Here is a 25,953-nt window from a genome sequence, read left to right on the forward strand (position 1 = left end):
TATGTAACTACAGTCAAATGAAGACTGGGACAAAGCTTTTGCTTACCAGTAACAACAATAAGTAACAGAATCACCCATGAAAACAACCAGTAAAAGGTGTGGTGAAAATAAACTGTTCAGTCTATTTATGGTTTTAAGTATCCGTGGTATATGGAAAGGCAGGACAGTAAATATTCGCCCGCATATCTTTAAACGTTTGTGGTCTTGGATTTGGGGGGGCATGAAATCAAAACTGAAAAGGGGGCAAAAATCTAGCAGCTGCTCATGTGCGAAATTAAAATCTAGCACCAGATAACATACTGTGTAGGTCTACCCCGTGCATTGCAAAATTGTAACATCCACCTGTGAGATCTTTCCGATTTTGCTTCTCAAGCCTTCCCACTCTCCAGTAAGGGCTCAGCAGAATATGTTGGGGTAAGATTCCAAGCAAGGTTTTTGGAGCAGGGGGAGGAGTGTTCCTGCAACAACAACTGGTCCCAAGCATGCCCAGTTGGGAACAGTGAACAACTAAAATCATTAGGGTAGTGTAAAACTTTTTTCGAGAAGTTTAAATGTACTAGTTGTGTTGGGTTGAGTTTTTTTTGTATGATACTGTCTAAATTTCTCTCTTGCACAGTTTTCTTGTTTGATACGGATAATGGTATTGTCTCTTCCTGTCATTTGTCTATCCTGCGTGAATGTGGGCAAACTATAAACAAATACGCAATTGGAACCCCAGTCTCCACTTTCCTGCTGTATTAAGTTACTCAACATTAACTCACGAAGGATGTAACTATCTTTGAAAGTTCTGGACTTCCATGCCAGAAAGTTTGCTGGTTTCATATTACAAACTGTTTAACTACCCCTCAGACTAGAGCACAGTTTTCATAGTGACTACCCTTGAAGTCTTCTATGTGAGGTGCTAGTGAGAAATATTTCCTGCAAATAAATGATTGCATATAAAAGTACTATCATTTTGCTGGTCTGTTACTACATAAATAAGCACTGCATAAATCCAAAAACCTTTGTTGCTCAAAGTCTTTGTAAAACATATGTGGGATGAATTGCTTATACATTAATTTTCAGAACAATTGTTTTTTCAAATGTGTCTTCAGAAAGGTTTTTTTTATTTGTGAAGAAGTGCTACTGTTGCATATTACAAAAAATTCCTCATGTTGCAAATAAGGTAGAGTTGTTATATATTCTGAAAGTCACTTTTTTTTTGTTTGCCTTAATGTTCGTCTTTTCCCAACCTGTGTTCCTCTAACCTTGTCTTTTAGGGTGGAGATTTTAGTGTGTTGCAGAGTGGCTGGCTCATCCTTTTTTTCTTTTTGCGATCAGGCAGCCTTGGCCAACTGCCACAATCTTTTAATACCTCCTACTGCTTTTTTCTTATTTTTGCACATTCTCCCCTTTTGTCTTGCCTCTTTTGTTTTCTTTTTCATTGTGTTTCCCAGTTAGTTTTCTGCCTTTTTTACTTCCCAGACTCCTTTGTGGAATGGTTTTACTCCACAACCTGTTTGAATTTGGAAAAAGCGACTGATGACCCTGTGGTTCAGTCCATCTCTCCCTCAACCAATCAACCAACCAAAGATCTGAGACCTTCAGATCATGACCTCCTTCAGCAAAAATTGAGAAGTCTACTCTAGTTTTTGGTGAATAACTCCATTTTGGTTCTGTGTCAGTTTCAACTCCTGAAACTGATTCAAAATTGAAAAATTAATTTTCTTTTTCAGTCACAATTTTATTTTCAGGCTCTCCTCCAAATTTCTTCAAAATTTCGTTGATTGTTATACATCTGAAATTTGGTGTAATTACGGAAAGCAATACAAGTGAACAATTTCGTTTTAAATATTGGGTAATTTTTCAAACCCAGAGGTATATGCAAACAAGCGTTGAGATGACTGAGGGTGGTACACATTAGCAGACGTATTCAAGCCTTTATGCATTTACAATCACAGAAGATTATTAAGTTATAAAACACTTCAGACTGAAAAGCCTTTAAATACTTAATATTCAGTAGTTAATTATATGCCGAAACTGCATTAGGCTATTGCTTAGTGCATACTGTGGTGGGAGCTGTTTTAATTGTAAGTGTAAGAAACATTTATTTGTGATATGTGAAAGTGTGCAGCGATGAAAGAATGGGTCTCCAACAGCATTCATTTGATATAAGTTTTTCAGTTCCATTATCCCATGAGAAAGAAATTGGAAAAACTTAGTGTAATATGTAGCTTGTATTTGTGGCTATTTCATTTACATAGCAAAGGCATACTATTCTCAAACAGCTCGTTGCCCATGTTTTTCAGTAGTTGAAAAAGTTAGTACAGCAATACCAGGATAAGTATGTACCCTGCGATGGTAGCAGTACGTAGAATTATTAGTAAGTAAACTGATGGGGCATCCAGGTTTCAGAGAATAACTCTGGGTAAGCGCAGGATACTTGCGAAAGATATTGTTTATAAGACTATTGTGTGGTTGATTCTTGAATACTATTCCCTTGTAAGAAATGACACCAAGATCAGGAAGTAATGAGATTCTAAGGGCTGCTGCCAGATCTATGAGCAGTGTGTGTGTGTGTGTGTGTGTATATATATCTAAAAACAAAGATGATGTGACTTACCAAATGAAAGTGCTGGCAGGTCGACAGACACACAAACAAACACAAACATACACATAAAATTCAAGCTTTCGCAACAAACTGTTGCCTCATCAGGAAAGAGGGAAGGAGAGGGAAAGACGAAAGGATGTGGGTTTTAAGGGAGAGGGTAAGGAGTCATTCCAATCCCGGGAGCGGAAAGACTTACCTTAGGGGGAAAAAAGGACGGGTATACACTCGCGCACACACACACACATATCCATCCACACATATACAGACACAAGCTTGTGTGGATGGATATGTGTGTGTGTGCGCGAGTGTATACCCGTCCTTTTTTCCCCCTAAGGTAAGTCTTTCCGCTCCCGGGATTGGAATGACTCCTTACCCTCTCCCTTAAAACCCACATCCTTTAGTCTTTCCCCCTCCTTCCCTCTTTCCTGATGAGGCACCAGTTTGTTGCAAAAGCTTGAATTTTGTGTGTATGTTTGTGTTTGTTTGTTTGTGTGTCTATCGATGTGCCAGCGCTTTCGTTTGGTAAGTCACATAGTCTTTTTTTTTTTTTTTTTTTTTTTTTTTTTTTTTTTTTTTTGTCACAATAAAATCTTGCTTCCCACCACTCTGGTATTGAAAGTACCAGTGTATTGTATTGGCAGCTTGGTACTGATATGAGCTACATAATTCATCTCTCCCTTTGTTGTTACAGTTACAGTTGGCTGTGTTAGGAGGGTGCATGGATTTTCCCCCTCCTGTGGGCAGGGTAAGAGTGAACAACTGTAAAGCATTGTAAACGTTTCATTATGTAATATTACAACACCCCCACTGATAATTCAGTTTCATCTTATGCAGATTATTTGTGCTGACAAGTTGAAATTTTCCTTGGAGAGATTGTGTTAACCTTTCAAACCAGGAACTCGAGTACACACCAACAGACCACGAGTGTCCGCACTGGCGGTAACTCGGCCATGTGCTTAAGAGCTGCAGTTTCACAGGTAAAAGAGCATTGCCCTGCCATCCATTGACTACTGGCGACATTACTCTATCACCCAAATGTATGTATATTTTTGATGCCACATTATTAGCATCTTCATCGTAGAGAACTGTGTTGGCAGAAATCAGAAAATACAGCCTTTCTCATAGGAGAGATAATGGTTTAAAATCACACATAAAAATGTTTAACAACCTTGACACCTTTACTTTAGTTGCATAATAATTCAGTTTCACCACAGTTTATTGATTGCTTAGGATAATACAAAATTAGTTCCTAGTTGGATACTGTTATTTCACATAAAATGTGTGACTTTTTTGTGATATTATTTTCCTCATGCTGACCTCTGACTTGGGAGATGTGCAGTGTTTGCTTGAAATGCCAATAGGGGAAAGAAATATGCATTGAATGTATAGATTTAACTGTAAAATTGCTGACCTATTTACATAGTTGTTTTACGGATTCAGTCATCTCTGTTGCACAGACTTGCAGATAATTAATTATTTTGTGTTGTGTTGTACAAAGGAGCATTGCCAAAAAAAAAAAGAAAAAAAAACGCTTTTTACTGGACGTGTGAGAACATTCAGTACACACAGTTTTTGTGTGTGTGTGTGTGTGTGTGTGTGTGTGTGTGTCATATATGTTTTGAGGTGGAAAAATTGCCAAGGTAAAGAAATCTAATGTGATGTATACGTTTCAGGACCCGGAAAATAGTTCTGATGAAAGCACGCAAGACTCGACTAACGGAAAAAACTTAACTGGGCCTGCTGATGCACTGGATGATACTACTACATCGTTCACAGAAGACTCACTAGACAAACCCTCAACACCAACTGTAGGACCTCTTTGTGATGAAACAACCAATGACTCGGTTGCTACCACAGATTCAGGCACGAACGATTCTGCTGCAATTGCAACAGCAATTGTAGCTTGTAACAACAAGAGAGGAAGCATTTCTAAAGCAGATACAGAGGAAGGAGATGAGACGACTAGCAGTCTTGAAGAACCTCCTGCAAAAAAAACGAAAATTGGAGAAGAAAAGTGACACAAGTATAATATTTTCTAATAATTTTATTGAAACTCATAGTAAGACAGTGTTCCAGTCACAAATCATAAGTAAACTTTTCTAATTGTATCACAGTATCAAGGGAAAATGTACCATTGTGGTTTCATTATCTCAGTATACAGTAAAGTGATTTTTTTAGTATCTTACTAAATAAAATCAAATTAGAGACTGAAGTAAAAGAAAAAGCACACAAAAACAAAACATCTCTACCTGAGTTTCTTTCTCGTATTGGTGTAAAAAGGAACAGTCACATACACCGTACATAATGTTAGTGTCATTTTCTCTTTCATCAGGCATCAGATCGATAGGTTTATGTAATGTGTAAAATATGGTGCAGAAAAGTGCATGATGAAACTCCTCAGATAGTTTTTTAACATTTTGAATATGGTGGACGTTGTGAATGAGGTGTAAAGGAGCAGAGGATTTTCTCCCTACTGTGCGCCATGTGCAGAGCTGCGCGCTACTGTATTATTAAAATGGATGTGTTTTATGTTCACTGTTGGAAACCCATCTTATGCAGTTGTTAACGCATTGCAAGGAGTCGGAAAGAAAACTATGATGCATGAAGAGTAGTAATTATTTTTGTGTGTGTACTATACATTCCAGCATTCTTAGTATTTTATCTGCATGTCCATTATTATTATTATTTTTCACTCTACCATTTCCTTTTCAGGTGAATGTCTGAAAAAAAGCCACTTTTCATGTTTTGTGTGTTTAAATAGTTAATAATTATTATTATTATTAAAACGGTTCCTGCAGCCAGGATGAAATCACACATTGCTTTTCAATTCCGTTGTTACATTAAATGTTTCATAATGGTCTAGTCGAAATCCTAGTTGATGTAAATGAACAATTGCAAAAACAAAATTCATTTTCTGATGCACCAGCTACAACCATGTTGTCGTGATGTTCAACAATTACATTACATTGTGGAGCTGTGTGTCCTTTCCTAAAATTTCTTTGGTTGTTCAAGTGAATATGAATTTGTTAAGAGATCAGATATTGAGAACCACCTGCAACATTACACTTAATAGACCTGCATTACGTATTATAATATTTGATAAAAAGGTTGTAAATAAATTATTTTCATTGGTAATTTTACAGCAAACCATTGCAGTTTATACAGTTCACTTTGTGTATTGTAAAAATATTGGAAGTTAAGTGAGATAAGTAAAATATCACATGTTGCCTGTGTTCTGATACATCTTTTTGTATCTAATATCTAAAAAACTGCAAAGTATCCCCCCCACCCCACCCCACCCCCCCCCCCCCTCTCTCTCTCTCTCTCTCTCTCTCTCTCTCTCTCTCTCTCTCTCTCTCTCTCTCTCTCTCTCCCTACCCCCCCCCCCCCCCTGTCCTTTCCCCCTCTCTCTTCCACTCTTCCATTGCAAAAAATTCTCGCAAATCAGGGATGTTTCTGTGTAGTTTCTCATTTTTAATGTAAAAAAAGAGTGGTGGTCCGGATGCCCATATGCTTACATGCTCATGTGTGTGACACACACACACACACACACACACACACACACACACACACACACCATTGCTGTTTTCACATTTCCAGTCAAACATTTGAGAAGCCTTTCACTACAGCTTGTGCATTACACAAAAAAAGAATTAGAATTGACTAGCTGAATAATGATATTAATAAGAATAGTAATGTTATGGTAATTATAGGTTGCCAGTGTTTGTCACAATTCCTGCATTCTTTTCTCTGTTCTGTTGAAATCAGCATTTACAGCTACACTTGTAAACTTTATCTTTCATGTTGATTGTAATTTTATGGCGAGTTCTGAAAATTTTCTTGTAAACATTAATCTTCAAATATCAGCAATACTTTGCAATTATTTTATTTTATTTTTCCTCTGAAACAGCAATTTTTCAATTAAGATTAATTTTCATGTGTGTTTTAATTATTAAACACCAGCCTGATTGGTAATAACACATGAAATATTTTCATCAGCAAGTAAGCAAGGTTGGTTCAAGATCACTCCATCACGTGCAACTCGGTTGAAATACAAATGTACCCACTTGGAAGATACATGGTTTTGGTGTTGAATCATTGTATATATGTCAGTACACAGAGTTTTGTTTTTTATTTATGATATTGTACTTAAGAATTATAAAAATACCAAAATTAGCTTATAATTTTTTGCTGAAAGCAGAGAGTAAAATTATGAAGCCAGAATTGTGTGATGAAATGAATTTATGTGGATGAGTTTTCCTAACAACCTTGTTTTTCCTACCTGTATGTGTTTTAGAAAATTACTTAAATTTTTTTTATATTCTGTTAGCATTCCAACACATTTGTCATACAGGAATGTAAATTAATAGAAAAAAGAGAGAAGAAACGAGGAGTAATCAAAACTATTGATGAATCACTTTATAATGTCTTATGATAAAACATAATGTCCACACAGTGGCAGTTTCTCACACTTCCAGCGCATATTAATTTTAGGTGAACTCAGCATGTCAATAGTTCTTTTCTTATGGAATGTGTGTAAGGTATCTAGTTGCACTTGAGGCATGGAGAAAAACCCAAATAAAGTAGTAATGGGAGAATGTTTCTTCCACACATAACACACTTTTTCCTCATCTGCCTCTGTGCAACATTTTTAGAGTGTCATTTTCATTAATCTTACTGGTGCATCCGTCATTTGATTTTACTTTATCACTGTTGCAAGTGTGTTTATATGTCAGTAGCACTTGATTCCTTGTGCTGCAGCTTTTATAATGTGTACATTCAGAGGGATTTTTTTTTTTTGGGGGGGGGGGGGGGGGGGACTGGAATATGTGCCTAGACAAAGTTAGGATATCATTGATCAGTAAATCAAAATTGTGGGATTAAATTTTTAAAACCAGATCAATAACTGTCAGTAATTTACTCACATTGTACTGAAGTACCAGCTACAGAATTTTGCTGTAATGTTTATTCCGCCAAGCCTACTGAGGTGTGCTGCACTTTTACAAGCAACCAGTCATTTAAATTGTGTGACTGAAATACCCCACGTTATGCCAATTGTTACATCGCCACATTTCATGACCGAAAATTTTAAAGTATCTCCCATTTTTAATGGGTTGAATTTCTGCTCACATTTTTGCCAGAATATACTTCAGTGGTAGCAAAAGATTTTCTGTTTCACATGAAAGCCCAATGCATTTGAGTTAAAACATATTTTATTTAAAATTCCTGCATCACACCCAAGAATTCAAATGAAACCAATATCACACACACACACAAAAGCATTTCAGGCACTGTGGTAAAATATTTTCAGAACTGGCATTGAAGACATAATGTGTTTTGTACACAGACAGTGATCTTAGTGTTGCCAGTTTCTAATAAAAGCTGCTCTGTTTGTTTGTGAGATGTGGCAAAACTAATAATCCGACTGCAGTTTTCTGCATTTTGCCTGAAGAAAGTGTGTGTTCCGTAACTGATTTCTGTCATTGTTTATGTAGTATCATTGTTACCATCAGAATGCATGACTATGGACAACAGTTTCATCCAGAATAACTTTCTGATAATATAATAATGTTGAAGTCTCCAATGACAATCTCTAAAGCAAAGAACTTAGCAAGCAACTAAGCAATTATTAATTGTCAGAACGTGTGTCATGGAGTGTTTAACAATGCTAAAATCATCAACCTTTCTTCTCAACTCCAGCTACAGCAAAGCAAGACTGAAACTTGATGCTGTTTCAATAACCTATAGGTGGCAGGCACTCAAACACAACTTCAGATGATGTGATCCTGACAACTGGAACCATGGTTTGTGTACCTGAAACCACTTGAAGAACTATCAGGAAAGTCTCCATCATCAAGAGATAAATTGAAGCTCCATACGAATTTATTTGCAGACAAAAGTAAACTTGTAGAGGGAATTACTTAATAGGGCACAGGATTGTTTTTTAATAATATGGCATTCCTGAAGTAGGTGTGGGTTTTGACTGAGAAGCCAGACAAATTGAATTCAGTTAAACTTTTCAATTTGGTGCGAGCTGACTGTATTACATTTGAAAACCTGCCATTTTTAATGAAATAACATGTTTCCCAAATATCAGTGATTGTCACACTTGACATACATAATATGTTTTATGTAAAAATAATATGATTCTGGTTTTACATACATGTGCTGTTGTTATAAAGCTGGACTTGCCAATTAGTATTTGTAGTTATCTTTTAGACCATCATAAGGCATCAGGAAAATACTGTCAATATAATCATAAAGTGTGGTTATTGCACATGGGAATTGTGGTACTGTAATGAATAACTGCCAGTATACTTAGTATTTCTCAAATTAGTATTTGTAGTTATCTTTTAGACCATCATAAGGCATCAGGAAAATACTGTCAATATAATCATAAAGTGTGGTTATTGCACATGGGAATTGTGGTACTGTAATGGATAACTGCCAGTATACTTAGTATTTCTCAGTCAGTGCAAGGTGGATGATAATTCAGAAAATCAGGAGGTGCAGATTTTTAGACTCTGTGCTGGAATTTGATAGTAATATGTTCTTGATACGATATGAAAAATGAATAGTATGTCGAAGTCCCGTCTAGAACCTAGTTTACCTATTTCGTTTGGCTAATTACAGGAATACTCTTCCAGCACAAACATAGTCATTAACTTTTCCAACCTTTTTTTGAAATTGAACTAATACTTAATTTGTTTAAAATCTTTGTGATGAGTAGCACAGTGTTGATACTTGGGAAGCCTGCTGTTTCTGTGCCAATTTGGCTGAAGTAAATCCAGAGGTTTGGAAGTAGATCAGACATACACTCTGCTTTAAACAATAGTCTCATAGATATGAATTGTTTTTAACCAAGTCTCAGCATCCTATACTTCCTATGAAAAATAATAAACCCCCTTTTTGTATTAAATGTTAATTAATATTTAAAATCATATTTATTAATGTTAATTCACAAAATTTCTGCACATGGGTTAGTGACAATAGCGTCATTTGACAGCTGTAAAGCTTGTAATTAGTATGGAACTGGAATCGGAACATAAAGAACGGATACTAAGTGCAACACACACACAGAACTGCTGATACACCTCTGATTATGAAGTATTATTACTTTGTTCCTGATGTACGCACCAAATTATGTTGTCAATCCTAAATAACAAATGAGAATTGGAGAGCAGAGCAAACATAATAATGTGAATATTTATGTATAGGGTGTGGGGCTACAGAGATAGATTATCAGGTTCACCATAAGATCAACAGATGTTGGGACCATACTTAGGATTAAATTTAAAACTCTATTTGTGAGATTGCGAATTCTGTCCATCTGGTCTACTTTGTATTCTGCAGCTACTACTTTTTCTTCTTTTTTATTTTATTTTTTTCTGTGCCTTGCCAGGTAAGTGTTTAAGACATTATTCACAAGAAACCTCTTGGTCCCTGTGCAAATGTTATAACAGATTATAGACCCTGTCACATACTGATTTAAAATGTAAGTGTCTGCGATTTACGAAGTCAAAAGAAAGTTCCCTTTTCATAATTTGTGATAAAGCTGCATTTTTGGTGATAGCCTTGTTACATCCATTTCTGTGTCATCTCGAAATTACAAGGTAAATGTGTGCTTCAGAGATATTGCAAGAGGATTTGACATTGCATGTAGGTTAGTGAAGATATGAATGCTGTCAAAAAATGTGGCTACCAAGCCAATAGAGTTGATTGCATAAGATGCAAGTTTAGCTGAAAAAATGCCACATAAAATTACTCTGGAAGTGTGTCTGATGCTGCTAACAGTACATTACATGTTTTCATGACAAAAATGGCTGAAAAACTTTGAAACAGATAGTGTGGTTTGCTTCTGCTTGAGAAGTTTCAATGAAATTGCATGAATAATATGATGGTATTTCTGAAGATACAGTGAATTTTTTCATTTTAAGGGAAGAATCCTGTGATCATATTGTTACTTACGTATTTAAACTGAAAACTTTGGATAATGGTTTTAAGTAAGAAATGAGCAAGGATGTTACGAATAATTGAGAATTAAGGACTGTGGATATTTTACTGGAAGAATATTTTATGTGTAGATCCATTTGGCTGCTTATGTCTAAAAGTGATTCAATTGTGAGCTTATGAAAGGGCTTTATCAAATATAAAAAAATAAGCGTATTTTCAAGCACATTTTGTTTCAAAGAACAGATATATTGTTCTACAGAATTCAAGCTGAAGAATAAAATAATCAGCAGTTACTGTTAAAAAAACAACTCTTGCAATAAAAATATGTTGAAAGTGGGTAGGAATTGAAAGGCCACCAAAAACTAATTCTTAAGTTAAAAATAGTATAGGGGGCTGCTTGCTGTAATATTAATTGGGTTGTATTTGACTTCAATAAAGAAGGCCAGTATGTGCATAATGGAGCAACAAGTCACATTACCAGTGTCAAAAGAAATTTTAATGCATTTGGGCCATTTTTGCCTCCACATACTGGGACAACTATGGATGGAACTACTATTGAAGCAAGGGATAAAGGAGCTACAGATACTGAAACAACGGTATACGTAAATTGGCATATACTGGTATGTGGAATATATGGTGTGTACCAAAATCTTAAAGGATTTTATTTTCTCTTCTTGCTGCTCTCTATTAAAATTCAGATATTGAATTTTTATAGTGAGATGAAAAATGTAGGCTTAAAATTCATTCAAATATTGTACCGGTAAAGGTGTAATATAGTTTTGGAAGCTTATCAAATTACCTGTAATAAGTGTTAAACCTCAATTTCATCTTGTAGTAAATGCAATCAATCAAGACATAAGTTGCATCATAAAAGATTTGGACATCAAAATAATTGTCATGTGGAGCTGAACAGCAAAGTGAATCAGACTCCTTTCACCTGAAGAAATGTGGCTACCAAGCCAATAGAGTTGATTTTTGCAGATGTTTGTTTTACTTTACACAGTTGTTTATCTGTGTACTAATCATTCTTTTTAAAGATTATACAAAATTTTGATATATTCATTCCATCAGAGGGGAATATAGGTTTGGCTGGTCAACATTGTGTTTAACATTCCTCTGAGCAATAACAGAAGAGAGTTTGACAAGAAAAAGTGTAGAGAAATTCTTCATAAGGAGGGCATAGTTCATCTATGCCCTACACACAACAGAAAAATGGCAACAGTGGAAGAATCATACCATTGTGGAAACAGTCATGATGGATTCTACAGCAATATTCCACAGTATCTTTTGGCTGAAATTCAGCCACATGTTTTAAATTGTACAAGACATCCATATGAATTGTGATATGGCAAGAAATATAAGACAAAGTATCTGTTTGCAAAGGGGAAAGAAGACAGATGAGACAGCTATGAAAGAATTGTGATTGGCTATGTCAGGGAAGGCTATGATGTTTGGCCAAAAGTTGTCACTTTAAAAAAATTACTCTAGAAGAAAGATGAAGCTCTTCCACTAACAAGCATTTAAAGACTCGGCAACTCAAACTGAAGATAAGACTGAGCTAATACTGAACTGCAAAATTACTGATGAAGATTCTATGAGAAAAGAATTTAGTAAAATATACATATGTGACTGAGAAACATTCTATCGTCCAATAAGACCTGAAGATTATGTAGCTTGTGCTTTCAAAGATCAAGAAGGTAAGTGGAAAGACAGCAATAGATTAAGAAATAAAAGCACTAAAAGAAAATGAGACTTGAATTTTAGATCTTCCAGGAGAAAGTGTCATTTGTGTAAATGAGCTTGCAAAATAAAAAGTAATGCTGATGGTCATCTGACAATTTAAGGCTAGACTGGTATCTAAAAGTCTTTTTCACACCAGAAATGTGTTAATTATGAAAAGAATTTTAGTCCTGTGACACATGGGCGTTAAACATATGTCACAATCCATCACTTTGGGAACCAGAGGCACCACAACTATAAGGTATCTGTACAGGAACTGTCACAATTAGTAAAGGCCATTTGAGGTTCTCAGTATACCGATGTACCATAATTAGTTGCAAAAATTGTCATCGTGAAAATTTATAAGGAAAAAGAGGGAGGGGTGGGGGAAAAGGGTGAATGAGTCGCTTGTGTGGAAAAAGGTTTCGAACTGCTCCTTGCACATACAAACACTATTAAATGTTGCTACAAATGAAACTTGCCCACATAGACATGTGTATTGCCTTTTTTTTTTTTTTTTTTTTTTTTTTTTTTTTTTTTTTTTTTTTTTTTTGGTGACTTGGAAGAAACAGTTTAGCTGAAACAACCTGAGAAATTTAATCATGGCACTAATAAGATACATGTATGTTATTTAAGAACTAAAATAAGCTTCTCAATGTCTGAATAAAAAAATTCAGCAACAACATAATTGAATTGGTATTTCCAAGAAATGAAGGTGAGCCATTCTTTACTGTGAGTATGAATTTCATAAGTGATCTGAAGAAAGATTACAGATTACTTCAAAGCCAGTGTCATTTTACTTGGGACTGGAAACCCACCATAAGGAATGTGGTATGCAAATCAGTCAGTTGTGTAAAAAAGTTTTATGACCCTGTAGCAACTCCATTCATTAAGGACAGAGATACAGGAGGAGGATCACCTAACATTGTATTCCCTTACAGGCAAGTAATGGGAGTTCTGATGTGTGGAACTATACCTGATATAGCGTATGCAGTTGTAGTAGTAGGAGTATCCGGGTAGCTGAAAAATCAACAGATCATGATTTAATCTGCATGAAAGGAATCCTTTGTTATCATAAGGGCACTTCTGATTATGACATTCTGTGCAAAAGTATTATGAAACAGGGTTATGATCTTGGTATGAGCAGATCAATGTCAGGTGTCTTACCTTATCCTGGTGCTCCTATTTCTACATCTATATTCTGCAAACCACCATGAAGTGCATGGCAGAGGGTACATCTCAGTGTATCAATTATTAGGATTTCTTCCCAGTCCATTCTCTTATGGAGCACAGGAAGAATAACTTTAAAATGCCTCTGTGTGTGCGGTGATTATTCTAATCTTATCTTCACAACCCCCAGGTGAGCAATACATAGGGGTTCGTAACACATTCCTAGAGTTGTCATTTAAAGCTGGTTATTGAAGCTTTGTTAGTTGACTTTCTCAGGATAGCTTTCGTATATATTCAGCAGTCTGCCAGTTCATTTCATTCAAATAAGGCATTTCCTTACTGTAAGTAGTCACTGCTGGTAAAATAAGTGTATCAAGGGTGGATACGGAGAAACATACACACATAAAAAAAATTTTGCATCACCTCGTTCCCAGTCCTCAATGGCGATTCGGCTTAGATCCCTCAGAGAGGTTGGTGGATCACGTTGTCCATAAGCAGTTCTTTTCAATCTATCCCAGGCATGTCCGATAGGGTTCATGTCTGGAGAACATGCTGGCCACTCTAGTTGAGCGATGTCATCCAGAAGGAAGTCATTCACAAGATGTGCACAGTGGGTGCATGAATTGTCATCTTGAAGACGAATGTCTTGCCAGTATGCTGCCGATATGGTTGCACTATTGGTCAGAGGATGGCATTCATGTATCGTACAGCTGTTAACGGTGCCTTCCATTACTACCAGCGGCTTATATCGGCCTCACATAATGCTTCCCCAAAACATCAGGGAACCTCCACCTTGCTGCACTCACTGGACAGTGTGTCTAAAGTGTTCGGCCTGACCAGGTTGCCTCCAAATACGTGGTCCGACAACTGTCTGGTTGAAGGAATATGTGACACTCATCAGTGAAGAGAAAGTGATGCCAACCCTGAGCAGTCCATTCGGCATGTTGTTGGGCCCATCTGTACCGCAATGCATGATGTCGTGGTTGCAAAGATGGACGTCGGGAGTGAAGTTGCGCATCAAGCAGCCTATTGCGCACAGTTTGAGTCATAACATGTCTCCTGTGGCTGCATGAAATGTGTTATTCAACATAATGGCGTTGCTGTCAGGGTTCCTCCGAGCCATAATCTGTAGGTAGCGGTCATCTACTGCAGTAGTAGCCCTTGGGCAGCCTGAGCGAGGCATGTCATTGAAAGTTTCTGTATCTCCTCCATGTCTGAACAACATCGCTTTGGTTCACTCCAAGGTGCCTGGACATTTCCCTTGTTGAGAGCTCTTCCTGGCACAAAGTAACAATGAGGACATTATCGAAGCATGGTATTGACCGTCTAGGCATGGTTGAACTACAGGCAACACGAGTCGTGTACCTCCTTCCTGGTGGAATGACTGGAACTGATTGGCTGTCAGATCCCCTCCGTCTAATAGGCACTGCTCATGCATGTTTGTTTAGATCTTTGGGCAAATTTAGTGACATCTCTGAACAGTCAAAGGGACTGTGTCTGTGATACAGCATCCACTGTCAACGTCTATCTTCAGGAGTTCTGGGAACAGGTTGATGCAAAACTTTTTCGATGTGTGTATTTTGACTAAACTATTGTTGGCAGTCAGGTTTCAGCTGTTACTAAACAGTATTCAAATTTGTAAGTTATTAAATACACGAGTGTTGATAGATCCATATTCTTGTAGTTGTCTTCTGGATCTGACAGAGGATCCTTTATGTACTACAATCCTTGTTCCAGTCACAAATGGTCTACGGGAAGAACAATTGTCGATAACCACATGTGTGAGCTCAAATCTTACCTTCATGCCCTTTCTGTGGGATATGAGTAAGAAGGAACGATATATCGACTGGCTCTTCCAAGAGTGTGTACTCTCAAAATTTTAACAGTAAACCACACCTGATACACAGCTGCTCCCTTTAGTATCTGCCACCGGAGATTGATGAGCATACCTCTAATGGTTCCGTGCTTACTAAATGAACTTGTGATGACAGAAATTACTCTTGCTTGGATCTTCTCTATTTTATTTATCAATCCTGCCTGATACTGATCCCAGACTGACCAGGAATATTCAAGTATTGGTTAAACTTGAGTTTTGTAAGGTGCTTTCCTTGTGGATGGACTACACTTCCTGAGAATTATTTCAATGAATCTCAGTCTGGCATCTGCCTTATCTGTGATTAGTTTTACGTGGTTGTTCCACTTCAGATCACTCCATACGGAAACTACAAGGCATTTAATGGATGTGACTCTTTCCAGTGACTGTTCTGCAATTATGTAATCACACTGAAATACCTCTTTGTTACTGTTTATCTGTAGTATGTTTCATTTGTTTATTTTGAGTGTCAATGACAACCCATGCACCAAGTGTCAATTCTCTGCAGATCTTCTTGCATTTCAGTATAGTATTTTAGTGTTGCAACATCTCTACATATAACACCATCATCCGCAAAAAGCGTCATGAAACTTCTGACATCATCCACTAGGTCATTCGTATATACTGTGAAAACTAATGGTGCTATAACACTTCCTTGGAGTACCGTACCCCTGAAGTTACTCTATGTGATCAAAAGTATCTGGACATACCCCAAAACATACGTTTTTCATATTAGGTGCATTGTGCTGACACCTACGGCCAGGTATTCCATATCAGCGACCTCAGCAGTCATTTGACAACGTGAGAGAGCAGAATGGGGTGCTCCGTGCAAATCACGGGCTTTGAATGTAGCCAGGTGACTGGGTGTCACTTGTGTCATACATCTGTATGCAAGATTTCCACACTCCTAAACAGCCCTAGGTCCACTGTTTCCAATGTGATAGTGAAGTGAAAAAGTGAAGGGTCACATTGTAACTTTCTCCTCGGATCATTAACACTTAACTTCAATTTCGTTTGTCTGAGGTTAATTGATGATTGAACACTACAGTTTCAAGCTTCACAAAATTTATTTACATTAGTTAACAACCAAACTGCACACACCACACATAAACAAAACACTGACTGACCGACCTCTCGCAGCATTGCTGCATCACTTTATATAGAATTTTAACTATACATTTCAAAATAACACATTATTAATTTTGTTCAATTTTGATGTTACAATTAAAATTTACAAAGCTTAAGAAAACTGATGTTACAGCCGAATAAGGTATAAAATACAATATCGAATGACATAATTTTTGTAGTATTATCTGTAGTGTTCCATAAGAAAATCAATCTGAACTTTAATTACAATAATGTCTCTTGTATTATTTTAGTTACATAATTAATTACAGTTTGGATTTGGTTACTAACATTCAATGACAGTACAGAACTCATGCTTTATCCAATTACATATTTAAAATTCACAAATAAGGCCTCAAATTCTGGAATTCGAGAAGTTGTGTGATGTAAACAACTGCAGAGTTAATTAGAAATGTAATTACAAAGAATATTTATGACATAGGAGGACATAAAATAGATAACAAATGAAAATACATCGCTTGGTAATAACTTTTAAGCTGTTTCTCAAGATAGTGAGGTTTTCTGTTACTGGGGTTTTAGATTACCATTTTCTTAATTAGAAGCATTGATGTTTCATGCTAACATCTCTGCAGTCTCTAGTTGTTTATTGTTAAACACTTATTGCTACAATTTCTCAATTAGATATTTAATTTAGCGTTTGTACATAATTTTGTTAACAACAACAATCTATTGACAATGTTGATAATGTATGTCCTTCCAGAATATTCTGTATGTTTTTACAAAGACTATTTGGTGTTTTAGCAAATTGGATTAATTCATACCTATATAGGTGCACATACAAGGCCTTAGGAAGCAGTTAATTGTCTGATAACAACCTGGATGCATATAAAAAAGGTGGTATCAGACACTTCATAATAATCTTAGGGGAGGCTGCATTGTTATAATGTACAGCACAAAAGCATACAGGCCGACTTCGTCTGTTGACTGACGGACACCGCTGACAGCTGAAGAGGGTCGTAATGTGTAACGGGAATTCCAAACTGCATCAGGATCCACTGCAAGGACTATAACAGTTCGGCAGGAGGTGAGAAAACTTGGATTTCACACATCACACCGGTAAATGCCATACAATGCCTTGCTTAGTGTAAGGAGCATAAACATTGGACGATTGAACAGTGGAATAACATTATGTGGAGTGACGAATCACGGTACACAATGTGGCAATCCGATGGCAGGGTGTGGGTATGGCAAATGCCTGGTGAAAGTCATCTGCCGGCGTGTGTAGTGCCAACAGTAAAATTCTGAGGCGGTGGTGTTATGGTGTGGTCATGTTTTTCGTGGAGGGGGCTTGCACCCCTTGTTTTGGCACTATCAGAGCACAGACCTGCATTGAAGTTTTAAACACCTTCTTGCTTCCCACTGTTGAAGAGCAATTCGGGGATGGCAATTGCATCTTTCAACACGATTGAGCACCTGTTCATAATGCACGGCCTGTGGCAGAGTGGTTACATGACAATAACATCCATGTAATGGACTGGCCTGCACAGAGTCCTGATCTGAATCCTATTGAACACCTTTGGAATGTTTTGTAATGCTGACTTCATGCCAGGCCTCACCAACAGACAACGATACCTCTCCTCAGTGCAACACTCCATGGAGAATGGGCTGTCATTCCCCAAGGAACCCTGCAGCACCTGTTTGAACTTATGCCTGTGAGAGTGGAAGCTGTCATCAAGGCTAAGGGTGGGCGAACACCATACTGAATTCCAGTATTACCAATGGAGGGTGGCATGAACTTGTCTTGTAAGTCATTTTCAGCCAGGTGTCCGAATACTTTTGATCACATAGTGAACTTTTGCGTCTTAAGATTACCCCCTGTTATGGATGACAAGCTGTGCTGAGTTTGCTAGTTACTGTTCACCCAGTCACAAAGCTGTTCTGATATTCTGTATGCTTGCATTTTTTCATTAGGTGACTGTGTAACTGTACTGAAAGCCTCCTGGAAGCCAAGGAACACAGCATCAACCTGGGCCCCAGTATCTGCTGTCTTATGGGTCTCATGGATGAGAAGAATGAGCTGGGTTTCACACAATTGTTAGCTGAATCTATGTTGATTTCTACAGAGGAGATATCTCCCAGAATGCCATAATATGTGGGCATAAAATGTATTACAAAATTCCAGAACTGACTTATGTCAGTAATGTAGACTAATAGTTTAGTGCATTTGTTTGGAGAACATTCTTGAAAATAGAAGTGTTCTAGAATAGCGGGAAATGCTTTGCTCCTACAGTGCACTGGTGCTAGAAGAGGAATAAGTGCTCTTGCACATTCTATGCAGTATCCTGTAGTTATCCCATCAGGCCCAGTTACCTTTCCTCTGTTGAATGATGTTGATGTCCTATCCTGTAGTCACTTATTTTGGTATGTGCCATTTTGACTTTCATGTGACAGTATAAAGGGAAAATCTCAGTGAAAGTATTTTGGAGAAAGGAATTTAATATTTTGGCTTTCTCTGTGTCGTCCTCCATTTTTATGTTACTATGGTCACAGAATGCCTGGATAGAAGGCTTTGATCTGTTTACTGATTTAACATAAGATCAAAAGTTCTTATGATTTTGTCGGATCAACATGAAGAAGTTTATTTTCAAATTCACTGAACGCTTCACATGTGGCTCTCCCTGTTCATGCAGTGTGTGCAGCATCAAACGTCTGGTGCACAATGTTTTAATGCCACGTGTATTGTATGCTGATAGGAGGGAAGCCTTTGGTAAGGCACTTACTTACCCTTGTAGTGATTCGAGAATTTCAGTGTAAATTGTAGAACCACTCAGCCTTCTACCATCTCGAACACATGATATTTTGGAAGTGTGCAGGATGATAGAATCCTACCTACTGCGCATGACATTTTTGTGTGCAGGTTTGAAATTCAGTCGCGAGAAAAATGTAGACATGGTGGTCAAACAACAACGAAAAGTACTTGTCGGGCAATCCATGGAAGTCTTAGTGAAAGTGTACGGAAGGATCATGGAGCTTCTATGTTGTTCTATGCTAATTGTGTCAGTGACAATTGTTATAATAATGAGAACAGTTGAGAAGGTACTATTGAGAAAAACTCTTGTCTTAGCCTTGTTGAAGGGAAGACGTGTTTCTGATTTATGTTGAGAATGGACAGGGTGTATAAGCCACCTTTCTCTTGCATGTAAATTATTTTGTTTCTGATGTTTGGAGACACAAGAGACTTACTACGGAGTATGTATTTATGTGAAGAGTGAGATTTGTAACATGTCTGAAGTTTAAATACACGTCGATAATTGAAACAAATGAAAATTAGTATGTCTACTTATTTTTATAAGTAGAAAGAGTCTTAAGAAATTCCTGTACCTATCAGCATGGTTTGGAGAAAAAGAGAAAGAGAGTTTGCAGCAGCAGGCTAGCCAGCAAAGAAGGTCGGCCGAGCATCTCAGGTAAGTCATCTCATAAAAGAAGTGGAAGTCTGAGTATCTACTTCACACTTAAATTGTCATCAAAAGCCATTAGACCCTCCATTTTAGGCGATGGCACAACAAATGTTGACATTTCGTGAGGCATCAGAACTCCCGCCCAGTTTAATTGGACAGAGGTTTTAATGTGTTTTATAGAGGCTGGCTCATTCATTTAGTTGCATGATCAGCCACCCTTCTCACTAACCTCCACTGTTTTGTTAATTATTTTTACATGTGATAAAAATATGACTAGATTTACTTCAACTTGTATGTGACATTTACTATTGCTATGGCTATTGTTTTATGACCTTTGCTTTTAATTTTCATAACGGTGTTCCTCAGTTTCCAGTATTACAATCTTGTGAAAGAATGCTGATCAACAAGTCATTTAGCACCCAACAAGTCCATCCCTCCATCCAGTTTCTATGAGGTTTTTTTAAAATTTGCAGTTAACTTCTGCTTGGTTGTGGAGCAGCTTCCTAACAAAGCTGTTGAACCACAGCAGTTCTTTCTTATTCCACAGAACATTGATCAGCACCTGTATGTGGTGTTTTGTTCAGTACTCCTGAACTTTGCCCACTTATGGATAGTGATAACAGTCTCAGAAATGAAAGTTTCATACTGACCTCTCAGGTAATCTGAAATCATGTTGTACTTACTAATGAGGAGTAACATCCTATCTTTCTTTACATTCTTATTTAATAGCCATATTCAGGGGTGCTATATCAGCCTAAAGTCATTTCTTTAATTTAATAACTCTAGCATCATTACAAACAGTATTACTAAGTACTTGTTACTTGCCCTCTGATCTACAGTTACATTTTCCTTACTTTTCATGTTCTGTTTAAGTAAAGTGTTAATAATCAATCATCTTGTAGTGACCACAAAGACAAGATTAGACTACAGTTGACCTTTAAGAGGCTGCAGGATTGGGCTGATAAAGTTTGTTTTAAGTTCTCTGTGCAAAAAACTGTTTTCGTGTATTTTAATCATCCACAGCAGTCCTTTACCTTCTCAGAACGCTGACTGAGGGGCAACATCTTGGGTTTTAAGACCTAAGTGCTGTTCTTGAGCCTGTAGTGATACTGGCCTAGTTTTTGTAGTATCTCTTTGGCGATCACCACACTGTATCTCTTTGGTAACACCACTCTTGATCGCCACACTGCTGAAAGTCTAAATGAGTACGGGATTGTGTTTGATCAAAAATATATATGACATAACCACTTAGACTGCATAACACACTTCTATTCCTTACAAAGCTTGATTATTAATAATGGTGACCAAAAATTTATTAGTGCACTGAACTGGATCAGCACCTACAATTACAGCGACAAAGTAAGTTACATGAAAAAGTTACAGTTCACTCTTAGAACAATTCTATAGTAATTTATTACAGTGGATTAAACTTTGGTAGGCCATTTAATTCAGTCCATAATAAACAATGCGGTGTCCAACGATCACTTGTTTCAGTGACAGTGACATTCCACACTTCTTAACAATCATAACACAGTTCAGTTAAAATTAGATTACTGAAATCACTCAAAAGTCTTGAAACATAAAAGGTCTTGAGTTTTGAAAATGTTGGTGCACACATTTTTGCTTACATGATCTGCGTAGTTGTGGTGTGAGTAAACACTGAGAACATACCCAACACAGGTCTTACTCGTAAACCTTCAAACTGGAAACTGTCAATTTTGTGTGACATTTGACTACTTGCAGATGATTGTAAGAATAAACTGTTATTTTGTGAACTACATTATGCTTTGAAAATTGGCTAGACTGTATTTTACTGTTTCGTATGAACTACAAAAACTAATGTGATTTTTGCATATAGAAAATATTGCTGGTCTTAAATTTAGGAAAATACATGGACACAATTGTTCTTACACCATGTGGATCCCCATATTTACATGTATGAATGTCATATTGCAAATTAAAGTAAACTGTGAAATTATTAATTGGTGAGTTAACTAATCAATGCTGTATGTAATTTTGTACAGAAAGACTGAAGCGACAAAAATATGTAGTCAAAGTTCAACATCTAACCATGATTATGACAACATTTGTGATGGAAAAAGGGACTTCTTAAGAACCTGAATGCTAATTACCTCCTCAGTTAATTAGTTTCTTATAATTCAATATTCTTAACAGGGAAGTAGGACTGCCAGTACTAATACCAGTTAATAGTGTTTTTTAATTATGAGTGCCCTAATGAAAACTGATTACATCAGTGTAAAATTCCAGTGAAATCATGTCTAAATAAGAACTTGAGATATTTATGTGAGTGTTACATACCAACAGATGAATGTAGTGGGAAAAAATGGTTATTTATAGGAGTAGAAAAAAATGTAACAAATGGGAAGAATCCACTTTCTGTGTCACATACTTCATCTTTAAGCAGAGGTTAACATGATTGCTACATCTCAGTGATCTAAAATGTGTATGTCTGATGGCACTAAACAATGTCAGCGATAAGATTTGGGGAGCCCATGAGACCTGGCTGCTCACTTTCTATAGAACCTATGTGTGCACTGGATTTGACTAAGGCAGCACAATGTATGGCTCAGACAGACCTTCCCATTTAAAGATATTGGATGTAGTCTATCATGCAAGCATTAGAATGGTCACAAGAGCCTACCACACCAGTCCCATTTCTAGCTGTGTGTGGTGAGCTTGCTTCTCCTCATGGTATGACTAGTATACAAAGTGAGGTCCATCTCCAAACATGCTGTTGCTGGTATCTGGGCTGAACAATCCATCTGGTCAAGGTTTACCCATTTCCAGGCAACTAAGCCTTTTTCTGTTTGTGCGAAGGACTATCTTGAGCAACTTGATGTAGCAGACATATCAGTTCTTAAACAGGGATTGAGCAAATACCCTCCATGGATGGTTGGCAGGCATACTCTTAACTTGGACATAGCAGAGCACAACGAGATCAGCACTCTGCCTATAGCTTTAAAAAGTGTTTTTAACAGCATTTTATCAGAGTGTAGTGAGCACATTGGGTTTTTACTGGTGGATGAAAGCAAGGGGATAATGTTGGGTGTTCCATTATCTTCCCTCATTGTATCATTAAAATATGTATACCAAGCCACTTCTCTATGTACTATGCAGAGCTGTGGTCAGTCAAGAACACACTGGTGCACAAGACTTCTTGGAGGAGGATATTCCTTGTCTGCACAGTATCTCTTAGTGCTTTATAGGCTATTCAGCATATGTTCCCAGCAGATAGGATAGTCAGATGTTCCAGGACACTATTCACCTTTTGCATATGCACATCAAATATAATGGGCAGTCAAATGAAAACAAGATAGTTGGAAATGTAACTGACAAGCACAAGCAGGACTCATGCTTTGAGGGTTTAAGACAAACTTAATTATGTATATAGATAATAATAATGATTTTGTGTGGCTCAATGGCCTGGTACGAGCTTTCTATTGGATGACACTGTGGTGGCTTGTATGTCCCCAATGTACCCCAGTTATCCAACTGGGAGAGGGGGACATACTGTGAAAGTGGAATTTGAACCATGTGTTGTTTCTGGTAACTCCTCGCATTGTTGAGAGATGAAGTCTAGGTTAAAAGAAAAACTGAAAAAGCTGTGGTATGAGTGAGATTCAATCCCAAGACCTATCAATTTCCAGGCATGTGCTTTATCGCTCAACCACCCAGGCTGACATGTCTATAGAAAGTCCATCTGTAAGTTTTGATGAGTGGGTTTGTGGGCATCAAAATATGTTATACTGTGTGTATGGCCACATTTTTTATCTCATTGACTTTGAAGCTTAAATTATTTACACTCCCAGACAGATGTCCAACAAATCACAAAAATTCATTTTTATGTGATATAATTACAAATTAACCGTTTTCTGGCTTTTTCATTTACTTGTACTGTGAAATCGTGCTTCTTGCATAATTTCATGATTCTAGGTCAATGGGGAACACACTATATGCTTTTAAAATTGAGTTTGTGAGTCTTGAAATATATGACATAAATGCCTGTATTTTTTTGATTGACTTAGAAGCTTAAATTTTTCACACTACCAAGAGACTGTGGGCCTTAGCATGTGACATAAATTTCAACTTGATACCTACACCCATTCACAAGAAAAAGGTTAGATAGACAGACAGTCAGATATATGGACAACAAAGTGATCCTATAAGGGTTCTCTTTTTACCACCTAAGGTATGGAATCCTAAAAAGTAAGTAAACTGTTTATTATTTCAAAAGTAATCACCATAACTATTAACACATTTATCCCACAGTGAGACAATATGGTAAGTGCCTTCATGGAATAATGTTTTCAGTTGCCTACAGAAGCATGCCTGTACACAATTGTCCACCTCTTCATCCAAAGCAAATTGACACCACAAATGTCTTTCTTCAGGGAATCAAAAATATGGAAATCACATGGGGAGAGATCAGGACTGTATAGAGGATGTGTAAGAGATTCCAAACGAAACTTAATCAGCATAATTGAAACAACATGCCAACAAAATGCCTGCTCACATGTTGCCAAGGTTGTTTTCAGTATGTTTTAGAAGTTTTGCTGGGAAGCTATTACACATCCTCCATAAAGTGATGATCTCTCCCCAAATGATTTCCATATTTTTGGAGCCCTGAAGAAAGGCATTTGTGGCTATCAGTTTGCTTTGGACAAAGAGGTGCACACTGTGGTGCAACCATGGTTCTGTAGCCAACTGCAAACATTTTTCCATGAAAGCAATGATTGTCAGACAGTGGAATAAACCTATTAACAGTTATGGTGATTACTTTTTCCCATCTGTCTCATTTCCATCTGACTGCCCCTTATTGTTGGCCTTCTGGTGGGTCCCCTGGACACATGAGAATCAAGGAGAATGAGAAAGCTGACAGAGTAGCAAAAGCAGTCTGCCAAGAAAATACCACTGTTCACCTTAATGTCCACCTACATTCTATCATGTCTTGAGTAACAAAGAGTGTTGGCTGAGTGGGAAAGACAGTGGCTGGAATGGCCAACAAAAAGCTGCGGTAGGTCAAACTATTTGAACGTGGCACACCTCCTTTCGTCCAAGAAGGGATGAAGTGGTCCTCATGGGCTTTCATATCAGATGCTGCCCAATGATAGAAAGATCCACCAGAATGCAGTGTTCGCAGCATCAGACTCATGGTGCACCATGTCTTCACATCATGTGTTTTGTACAGGGAAGACTTTGACCTACTGAGAGGCCTGCCCTCAATTTTAGGAAATGACAAAACAATGTTACGGAAATTATTGATATTTTGTGTGGCATCAGGACTCTGCCCCAATTTAGTTGGACAATGGTTTTAATGTCTTTTTGAGTGACTGGCTCATCTTACTATTTCTTCATTCAACCAGCCATTTTAATGGCATCCACTATTTTATTAGTACTATTTACATAGTGGAGATATTATATGAAATTTTTTATTACTGTGGCTGCAGTTATATGGTGTTTACTTTTTGTGTTAACAAGAATAATTGCTCACACTTCGGTAGCACAATCTGGAGAAAGGGCGCTGATGACATAGAACGGGAAGTACATTCTATTATGTACTCCACAGTGTCTTGCAAAGTAAGTGTATAGATGCAGAAGCCTACTACAGTATATTTAGTAGTGTGCGATGAATGAAGATGCAACCTGCATAAAAAGCTGCTAGTTTAGCTTCAAACTGAGTGATATATTTAATGATAATCTACTAAGTGACATGTTTTAAGATTTGGATACTGGTTATTGATTATAGTTTTGTGAGTAAATGGTCTTGAGTATTTAGTGTGTGTAGCACGATCTGTTATGTATGGTATGTGTAACCGATTTTTTTGAAAGGAAATTACTGCCATACATAATAACCGAAATTTAACCCTTTTGCTGGTGCAGTTTTTGTAGCTAATCATTGAAATTAATTTTTTTTTCTTCATCTTGGAACTGTGACCCATTGACTATATTTTTTGATAATTCTATTTTTGTGATTTAGAACCAAGTGCTATGGCGGTATGTACAACGTCTGTTCAAAAAATTCCAGAACATTCATAATTTCATGCCAATGGTGGGTTGGAATGAAATGTGGTTGGTGTCCCTGC

The 25,953-nt window shown here is 37.2% G+C and overlaps 1 protein-coding gene across 2 annotated transcripts in view; it reads left to right on the forward strand.

Moving 5' to 3' along the window:
• Nucleotides 1-5,871, forward strand: part of LOC126236579 (uncharacterized) — a 39,746-nt gene extending 33,875 nt beyond the window's left edge. Inside the window, exon 6 of one of the 2 annotated variants that reach the window (XM_049945993.1) lies at nucleotides 4,264-5,868. In XM_049945993.1, coding sequence (XP_049801950.1) covers nucleotides 4,264-4,608 — 345 coding nt within the window. In that variant the 3' untranslated portion in view covers nucleotides 4,609-5,868. Of the gene's footprint in view, nucleotides 1-4,263 lie in introns of both variants that reach the window. The other variant, XM_049945994.1, reaches the window with a different exon arrangement.
• The last annotated feature ends 20,082 nt before the right edge of the window (nucleotides 5,872-25,953 follow it).

The sequence above is a fragment of the Schistocerca nitens genome, chromosome 2 (assembly GCF_023898315.1).
Source record: "Schistocerca nitens isolate TAMUIC-IGC-003100 chromosome 2, iqSchNite1.1, whole genome shotgun sequence".
Classification (NCBI taxonomy): domain Eukaryota; kingdom Metazoa; phylum Arthropoda; class Insecta; order Orthoptera; family Acrididae; genus Schistocerca; species Schistocerca nitens.